Source organism: Tachysurus fulvidraco, chromosome 5, assembly GCF_022655615.1.
Source record: "Tachysurus fulvidraco isolate hzauxx_2018 chromosome 5, HZAU_PFXX_2.0, whole genome shotgun sequence".
NCBI lineage: Eukaryota > Metazoa > Chordata > Actinopteri > Siluriformes > Bagridae > Tachysurus > Tachysurus fulvidraco.
The window spans coordinates 2649603-2658834 of NC_062522.1; the positions used below are offsets into that span (position 1 = coordinate 2649603).

At 46.9% G+C, this 9232-nt stretch overlaps 1 protein-coding gene across 3 annotated transcripts; it reads right to left on the minus strand.

Annotated features, from left to right (window-relative positions):
* Positions 1-335: 335 nt before the first annotated feature.
* stk35l (serine/threonine kinase 35, like) lies at positions 336-8218 on the minus strand. Of its 3 annotated transcripts, none has more exons than XM_047814282.1 (4): positions 7563-8218; positions 1968-2699; positions 1856-1875; positions 336-993 (listed from the first exon to the last, which is right to left on the minus strand). In XM_047814282.1, exons 1-2 carry the CDS (start codon positions 8074-8076, stop codon positions 1981-1983), a joined length of 1233 nt encoding a protein of 410 aa, XP_047670238.1. In that variant the 5' UTR covers positions 8077-8218; the 3' UTR covers positions 336-993; positions 1856-1875; positions 1968-1980. The 3 variants fall into 3 exon arrangements, with proteins under 3 accessions (XP_047670238.1, XP_047670239.1, XP_027029883.2); XM_047814283.1 differs by having other exon boundaries at positions 1856-1871; positions 1962-2699; XM_027174082.2 differs by lacking the exon at positions 1856-1875 and having other exon boundaries at positions 1958-2699; positions 7563-8217.
* Positions 8219-9232: the final 1014 nt, after the last annotated feature.

The window sequence follows — 9232 nt, forward strand, 5'->3', positions numbered from 1 at the left end:
CACACAGTCTCACACACACACAGTCTCACACACAGTCTCACACACAGTCTCACACACAGTCTCACACACAGTCTCACACACAGTCTCACACACAGTCTCACACACAGTCTCACACACAGTCTCACACACAGTCTCACACACAGTCTCACACACAGTCTCACACACAGTCTCACACACAGTCTCACACACAGTCTCACACACAGTCTCACACACAGTCTCACACACAGTCTCACACACAGTCTCACACACAGTCTCACACACAGTCTCACACACAGTCTCACACACAGTCTCACACACAGTCTCACACACAGTCTCACACACAGTCTCACACACAGTCTCACGCACACAGTCTCACGCACACAGTCACGCACACAGTCACGCACACAGTCACGCACACACACACACACACACACACACACACACACACACACACAGGTTAAAGGTGTCGGGTTAAAGCATGAACACAATCTGAATACAAAAAGCTAGAATTCCATTTTCACAGTTTAGTAATAAAACAGCTCCAATAATCTCAGACTCTCTCTGGTGTAGAAACAGAGGACATGCTGAAGGACACAAAGTCCCAGGATGCAACGCGGCGGCCGAAGTCAGACACTCGGCTTAGTGTGAAAGCTGAAGGTTCTGGAAGCTCGAGCGGTTTGTACAGATGAGGAGGTGAGAAAGTTAAAGCGCCGCTGCAGCAATCTGTCCGAGTAGATGACTAAAGCTTTAATGGTTTTCTACATTAAACACTGAAGGTAAAGTGAAGTAACCATGGAAACAGATCGAGTTCCCCTCCCCCGGGTCCCAGAAGCGATGGTCCTGTAGATGAGATCCATGTGTTCTGAAATCTGAGGGAATTCGACTACACACAGAAACAAGGCACAGAAACTGGTGTAAAATCCAGCAGACTAAAGCTCTAAAGCTCAGAGCGGCGTGTGGGCTAATCTGGGGGGAGCAGAGGAACGAGGAGCTGTGCAGGAACCTGAAGATGTCCTGAAGAACACACACACACACACACACACACACACACACACACACACACACACTTTAATAACACTGTGGATGTGACGTCCCTCTGTGGTGCTGTCAAAGCATCCAATCAGATTAAACTGATTACATCAGCACTTTACAGAGAAATGAGGTCATTCATCAACACACACACACACACACACACACACACACACACACACACACACACACAGACGTAGAATGTGCAGTCATTAAACGCTTTAAAGCAGTGAAAAGATCACTAAACCTCACTGTCTCTCATTTCACTCTCATTTTTTTTATTCTCACCATCTGTCTCACTCTCTCCTTGTCTTATCCCTTCACCTCTCCATCTCACTCCGTCTCTGTCTCTCTCCATCTCACTCCGTCTCTGTCTCTCTCCATCTCACTCCGTCTCTGTCTCTCTCCATCTCACTCCGTCTGTCCTTCTCTCTTGCAGTCCCTCACTTATCCATCAGTCTCTATCTACCCCTTTATCTCTCTCCATCTTCATCATCATCATCTCTATCTGTCTATCCATCCCCCCTTCTGGTTATTCACTAGCGGTGTGTGATGTTTGGACTCTAAGCTCTTGCAGTGCATTGTGGGATTTGATTAATGATGTTCTACACGTTCTGTAACTGCTACTAATCCCTGTGATTAACTCTGCACTCTTACAAACAGATGAACCTCTGATTAGATCAACAACATGCTTCTTTACAGTACTGTGTGTGTGTGTGTGTGTGTGTGTGTGTGTGTGTGTGTGTGTTGGGGGAGGACGGAGGAGTGCAGACTCTACAGCCAAAAGCAGCACGTTGAGGTAAAATTCTTTCCCAATTGTTTGCATATCACTTGGATGCGTGCGTGCGTGTGTGTGTGTGTGTGTGTAGCCCCGCCCCCAAATGTAGAGAGAGAACATTGAAGAAAAACAATCAATTTAAATCTTTATATCAGATTTGTAAAGGCTTACCTGTGTGTGTGTGTGTGTGATGTTCATCCAGCACAGATGACGCGACTGATCCTGCCGTGGAGCTCCTGAGCGTCAGGGCGGTCCTGTGGGTTGACAGCAAGCATGTCCTTCAGGAGTTTGCGGAGTGCGGAGGACATGTGCGAGCGGCGCCGCTGTGGGATACTCAGAACCATCTTTGGGTTCTCGAGCAGAGCCTCGCCTACAGGTACGATGTCAGCGCCCTGGCGTACGTACGTCCCGAGCTGCTCGCGCTTAGACTCTCTGTCGATGAAGGTGATCCGCTCCATCATGGCCCAGATGATGATGCCCAGGGCGAAGATGTCCGCCTTGGCCGTGTAGTGACCCTCCCACACCTCGGGCGCCATGTAGAAGTCCGACCCGCATGCCGACGACAGCCAGAACTTATTGACGTTGACTTCGAGTTTGTTTTTGTCCTCTGCGTCAGAACGGCCCCCGGAGCCCGACGCGAGTCCTGCACACACTTTACTCAGCCCGAAGTCTGCCACCTTCAGCACCGGTGCTCCGGAGCGCTCCGAGATCAGGATGTTGTCCGGCTTCAGGTCTCTGTGTACGATGTTGTTCTGGTGCAGGAAGGACACGGCGCTGCTCAGCTGCTCCATGAACCTGGTGTTGGTGTGTGGGTCGGGCTGCCGGGACAGGATGAAGCGGCTCAGATCACCTCCTTCACAGAACTCCATCACAAACCACAGGTAGCACGGCTCAGCACACAGCACACGCTCTCCTGAGAAACACACACACACACACACACACACACACACACACACACACACACACACACACACACACACACACACAGGACGAGACATCATGACTGAGCAGACACAACAGGAACAGCGCAAACCTCCGACTAGACCAGGAGTTAATGTGTTACAGAGGAACAGGAGGTTTAGGACACGATGTTTATTACATTTGAACTTTTACTGCACACCTTCATTCTGAAGAATAAACAACTAAAGCATCAGGAGAGAGAGAGAGAGAGAGAGAGAGAGAGAGAGAGAGAGAGAGAGAGAGAGAGAGAGAGAGAGGAGAGAAAAAAACAACAATGGGCTTATAACTCCACCAAAACAGCACTGTACATCACTCAGGGTAACGAGATGTGTGTGTGAGACAGAGAGAGAGAGAGAGAGGGTGGGGGGGGGGCAGTGAGAGGGAGATGGATGAAGGTGTGATCTGGAACCATTGTGCTGCTGGTCTGTTTACACCTGAACATCTCTCTGTACCTTTACACTCCTCCCCCTGCTGTAAATCACAGTGCGAGACTCCGCCCACAATCTCAACATTACTTTACTTTCCCCTGGACACGAGTGAGCAGGCAGATATGAAGAGTGCAGAACAAACTGTGTGAGTGCTCATCATCATCACAGCACTCACACACACACTCATCCTCACTCTCTCTCTCATTCACTCATCCTCTCTCTCTCTTTTTATCATCCCCCCTTTCTCTCTCATTCACTCATCCTCCCTCCATCACTCACTCCTTGTGACACTTTAAATCAGGTTACCAGATTGTTTGGGAATAAAAGCATGTAGCACATAAAGACTCAGTTATAGACTCGTCTGCTTCAGCATACAGCTGTTATGTAGCTCTATAACACAGGGGTGTGTATGATGTGTCATAATCATGTCTCATGTGAGAGAAACTACACACTGATGAAACAGAGTCTAGCTGGAGGCTTAAAGCTCTTAAACTCCCCCCACACACACACACACACACACACACACACACACACACACACACACACACACACACACACACACACACCCCAGGGCCGCACTCTGACCTGGTCTTCTGTTAATAAACTAGCCTGAACAGGTTGAGTTTCATCATCAGACTCCCTCAGGGTTCGCTGCTCGCTACCTTTATGTTCTTTATTGTTCCATCCCTGCAATGCTGATGACTCACTACTGCACTTCACTTTTCCTCTCCACAGCGTCCTGGTGAATTATTACTCTCCCAGATTAGACTGTAGTGTGGGTGTAGTGTTTAGTCTCCCCCCCCTCTCTCCCACATGAACAATTTCCCATAACAGCACATCCCTAAACATTAACGAGTCGAGTACATTATTTATTTATTAAAAAACGATGCATCACCCGGTGGTCCAGCAGCAGCATCTCCTGATCTTATTGATGTGACAGAACAAACCCAGCCAGTGAGGAGTGTACTGTCAGTACCAGACCCAAGCCCAGCTAAAACTGAAGGGTTGTGTGAAGAACCACATAAGATACGAGGACCAACAGCAGCATGTCTGTATTTTAAAGGCGCGTTAAGTAATAATGAGCTTAGCCACGCCCCCTTTTCACATCCATGTTGCATGACCCACATTATGTGGGGGAAACTATGGAATAAAAACACTGTCAATAATAATCGTACGTAATTCAAAGAATTTGTGTGTAAATTTTAATTTTGCTGAGTCGGATCCCAAAACCTACGGCCACGACAGTTTACAGATACGAGATTTTGTGTGTTTGTTCAAATACAACTCCAAAATGTACGACTATGACAGTTTACACACAACGCTTGTTTTCACAACACCTCTTTTTCACACATGAAAACTGTCTGCGAAACAACTGTCAAAAATACGTCATCACGTTCACAGGCATTACTATCCGAGGGAAGATGAATCGATTACACGAAGTGCGCATGTGCCCCGCCCTCTTTTAAACCACCGGCGCCGAAATGGCGGATCAGCGGCCAAGCGCTCGCTCATCGTCAGTGTTGTATAAAGTATTAAAAAGCAATACTTGAGTAAAAGTACAAGTATCGTACTAGAAAAAGACTTCAGTAGAAGTGAAAGTCACCTTTTAGAATATTACTGAAGTAAAAGTCTTAAAGTATCTGATATTTACTGTACTTAAGTATCAAAAGTCATTTTCTGATATTTAATGTACTTAAGTATTTGAAAATTTCAAAATTTCAGTGATTTTCAGTAGGTATAAGATCAGGGGCAGTTCTAGGGTTTCATCTTTAGGGGTTTTATCCCTCAGTGAGAATTTAAAACAAGAAGAGTTTTATATTATATATTATATGACTACATAGTAAGCCAAAAGTTATGGTGTTATTTAAAATGGTAAAAGTGGACACCAAAATTTTATGCATGATGTAATGATGTCAGTCTCGAATCAGATCAGTTCATGTGTGTATTCTCTACAATCAGTGTGTCCGATGAATGACGTCATTAATAAACTAATATTCACAAGACAAAGACCAAATCAATAAATGTTATTTTTAATTAGTATTGTATGGATAGTTTGCATTAATATTTAGTTTGTGCTACAACTCTGGTAATAAGAATAGTGACATTTCACTGCTTTTGGTTGCCCCCGTTATAGATAAACGCCCCCAGCTCTGACTGCGCGTGCACGCTGCGCGTACCTGTGCTTCTCCGTACAGCGTGCGGAGCGTAATACAATCTAGGAGCAGTGATACACCAAACCTCCCTTATTACAGTCACACACATTTCTGCTGACTTTATTTTGTAGTAATGAAGATGTTTAGTGGGAATATAACGGAGTAAAAGTTTACATTTCATCTCGTTAATGTAGTGGAGTAAAAGTGAAAGTTGAGCGAAGTAAAGTACAGATACGTGACATTTCTACTGAAGTACAGTAACGAAGTGTTTTTACTCCGTTACATTACAACACCGCTCATCGTCTCAGGTAAGTCGGTTTTTCCTTCCAAATTCGGACATGTTTAAGGGTTAGATATCACTAATAACAGAGAGGAGTAATATTACAGAGACAGGTTAACTATAGTAAGTAAGATTAGCTCTCAGAGTAAGGTTACATTAGGTGCTTAAAGAATACAGCTGTTTAGGAGGTCATCACTGCGGGCTGTAGCGTGATGGCCTACATAAAAGAAGTAGCAATTTTAAGTGTTAACTTACTAACAGCTGTGTACATGCACTGGAACACACAGGTCATGTAATATGTGTTCACTGCTTAAGTGTTAAAGTCATATTTTATTGTTTATCAGCTTCCATTAGGTGACATCTTGCACTCAGGCCTGAATCTGGTGTCCATGTTGACCGACACCTTAAGTGTTGGACATCAGAAAATGGGGAACCAGTCCAATATCAGTGGACAGTCAGGACAAGAAAGAAGGTCCAAGACAAATGGGCAGTCAGTGCAGCAGGGTGTGAGGTAGGTGGGTGTGTGTGTGTGTGTGTGTGTGTGTGTGTGTGTGTGTGTGTGTGTGTTTTATGTAGGCCATCACGCTACAGCCCGCAGTGATGACCTCCTAAACAGCTGTATTCTTTAAGCACCTAATGTAACCTTACTCTGAGAGCTAATCTTACTTACTATAGTTAAGCTATCTCTGTAATATTACTCCTCTCTGTTATTAGTGATAACTAACCCTTAAACATGTCCGAATTTGGAAGGAAAAACCAACTTACCTGAGACGATGAGTGAGCGCTTGGCTGCTGATCCGCCATTTCGGCGCCAGTGGTTTAAAAGAGGGCGGGGCGCATGCGCACTTCGTGTAATCGATTCATCTTCCCTCGGATAGTAATGCCTGTGAACGTGATGACGTATTTTTGACAGTTGTTTCGCAGACAGTTTTCGTGTGTGAAAAAGAGGTGTTGTGAAAACAAGCGTTGTGTGTAAACTGTCATAGTCGTACATTTTGGAGTCGTATTTGAACAAACACACAAAATCTCGTATCTGTAAACTGTCGTGGCCGCAGGTTTTGGGATCCGACTCCGCAAAATTAAAATTTACACACAGGTGAAGGTGCGAGTGTGCACAGGACAGGTGAAGGTGCGAGTGTGCACAGGACAGGTGAAGGTGCGAGTGTGCACAGGACAGGTGAAGGTGCGAGTGTGCACAGGACAGGTGAAGGTGCGAGTGTGCACAGGACAGGTGAAGGTGCGAGTGTGCACAGGACAGGTGAAGGTGCGAGTGTGCACAGGACAGGTGAAGGTGCGAGTGTGCACAGGACAGGTGAAGGTGCGAGTGTGCACAGGACAGGTGAAGGTGCGAGTGTGCACAGGACAGGTGAAGGTGCGAGTGTGCACAGGACAGGTGAAGGTGCGAGTGTGCACAGGACAGGTGAAGGTGCGAGTGTGCACAGGACAGGTGAAGGTGCGAGTGTGCACAGGACAGGTGAAGGTGCGAGTGTGCACAGGACAGGTGAAGGTGCGAGTGTGCACAGGACAGGTGAAGGTGCGAGTGTGCACAGGACAGGTGAAGGTGCGAGTGTGCACAGGACAGGTGAAGGTGCGAGTGTGCACAGGACAGGTGAAGGTGCGAGTGTGCACAGGACAGGTGAAGGTGCGAGTGTGCACAGGACAGGTGAAGGTGCGAGTGTGCACAGGACAGGTGAAGGTGCGAGTGTGCACAGGACAGGTGAAGGTGCGAGTGTGCACAGGACAGGTGAAGGTGCGAGTGTGCACAGGACAGGTGAAGGTGCGAGTGTGCACAGGACAGGTGAAGGTGCGAGTGTGCACAGGACAGGTGAAGGTGCGAGTGTGCACAGGACAGGTGAAGGTGCGAGTGTGCACAGGACAGGTGAAGGTGCGAGTGTGCACAGGACAGGTGAAGGTGCGAGAGTGCACAAGTGAAGGACGTGTCCAGGTGTCCTCACCTTTGAGGGACGTCTCCACCAGACGCAGGTACTGTCTGGAGCGCTTGTTGCCGTGACTCATCTTCTGCGCCATGCCGTTCCTCTGGAGCACACACTCCTCCAGCTGGACCACGTTCTCATGTCGCTTCTCCAGGCTGGTCAGAGCCCAGAACTCAGCCAGCGCCAGTTCCACGTTCTCGGGCGCGTCGCAACGCAGCTTCTTGACGGCCACCACAGTGCCGGAGCTCCGCGCCACCGCCTCGTAAACCACCCCGTAGCTGCCGCGGCCGACCTCCTGCACCAGGCTGTAGCGCGGCGCGCACACACTGTGCTCCAGTGACGGGTCTCTGTCTCTGTCTCCTCTGTCTCCTCTGTCTCTGTCTCCTCGGTCTCTGTCTCCTCGGTCTCTGTCTCCTCGGTCTCTGTCTCCTCTGTCTCTGTCTCCCTGTCCCTCTCCCGCTTGGACATTCCCGTTGCTCACTGAGTCCCTACAGGACCTGGTCATCCGCCTTCTCTGTCTGACCCCAATGTCCATCACATCTCCTCCTTCAGCACAAGGTGTTCTGTTGTGTCGAGTCTGTATACAGCGGCCATGTTGTGACGTCACTACACTGAACCGACTCCTATTGAAATGAGTCCGGATCGTACTATTATCTCCGAGCAACAGGGGGAAACGAAAGGGGACGGTGATGGTTTGCTCCTAGAGTTCAGGTCTGGGACTTCATCCGTGTTGCCAGATGTGTTCAGAGGGAAACGTGCAAATGGGACAGAAAAACACTTTATAGTGTGTGTCGGGAATAGGTAATGTCAGTGTGTGAAGCACATAAACACTGACATCTACATTCACTGGCAAACATCTGACTTTCTAAATATTAATGATAGAATAATTATAAAATATTACACGTGATAAACATCTAATTAGAATAAAAAAAAATTAATTCTACAACTGAATTGTAAAATTGTAATTTTTTTTATTGCAACACCGCGTTTCTAAAGTGTTCACATTAAATTAGACATTTTATTTTTTAAATCAGCCAAAAGATAGAATCGTTTTTATTTTATTAACATGTTGCATATACAAAATATATCACTCCTCATTTACATAAATTAATATTCGGATACAAACATTTGTAAGACGTGAGGTTAGAGAGAGAGAGAGAGAGAGAGAGAGAGAGAGAGAGAGTGAGAGTGTGTGTGTGTGTGTGTGTGTGTGTGTGTGTGTGTGAGAGAGAGAGATTTTTTTTTACTTTTTCAACACTATTTACACAAGTCACATTAAAATTCATGGTGACTTATTAAATAAATAAATAAATAAATAAATATGCTAAGATGGTTTCTACAGTGATTATAACATCCTCCCCCTGCTGTACCCCACTTTACACTTTACACTCCTCCCCCTGCTGTACCCCACTTTACACTTTACACTCCCCCCCGCTGTACCCCACTTTACACTTTACACTCCTCCCCCTGCTGTACCCCACTTTACACTCCCCCCCGCTGTACCCCACTTTACACTTTACACTTTACACTCCTCCCCTGCTGTACCCCACTTTACACTTTACACTCCTCCCCCCGCTGTACCCCACTTTACACTTTACACTCCTCCCCCTGCAGTTCACCACTTTACACTTTACACTCCTCCCCCTGCTGTACCCCACTTTACACTTTACACTCCTCCCCCTGCTGTACCC

Excerpts from the sequence above, each read along its gene's own strand:
- stk35l (XM_047814282.1), bottom strand. The coding sequence starts at position 8,076 with ATGGACATTGGGGTCAGACAGAGAAGGCGGATGACCAGGTCCTGTAGG. Across the intron at positions 2,700-7,562 it reads GGTGGAGACGTCCCTCAAAG|GAGAGCGTGTGCTGTGTGCT; the intron begins GTGAGGACACCT and ends TGTGTTTCTCAG.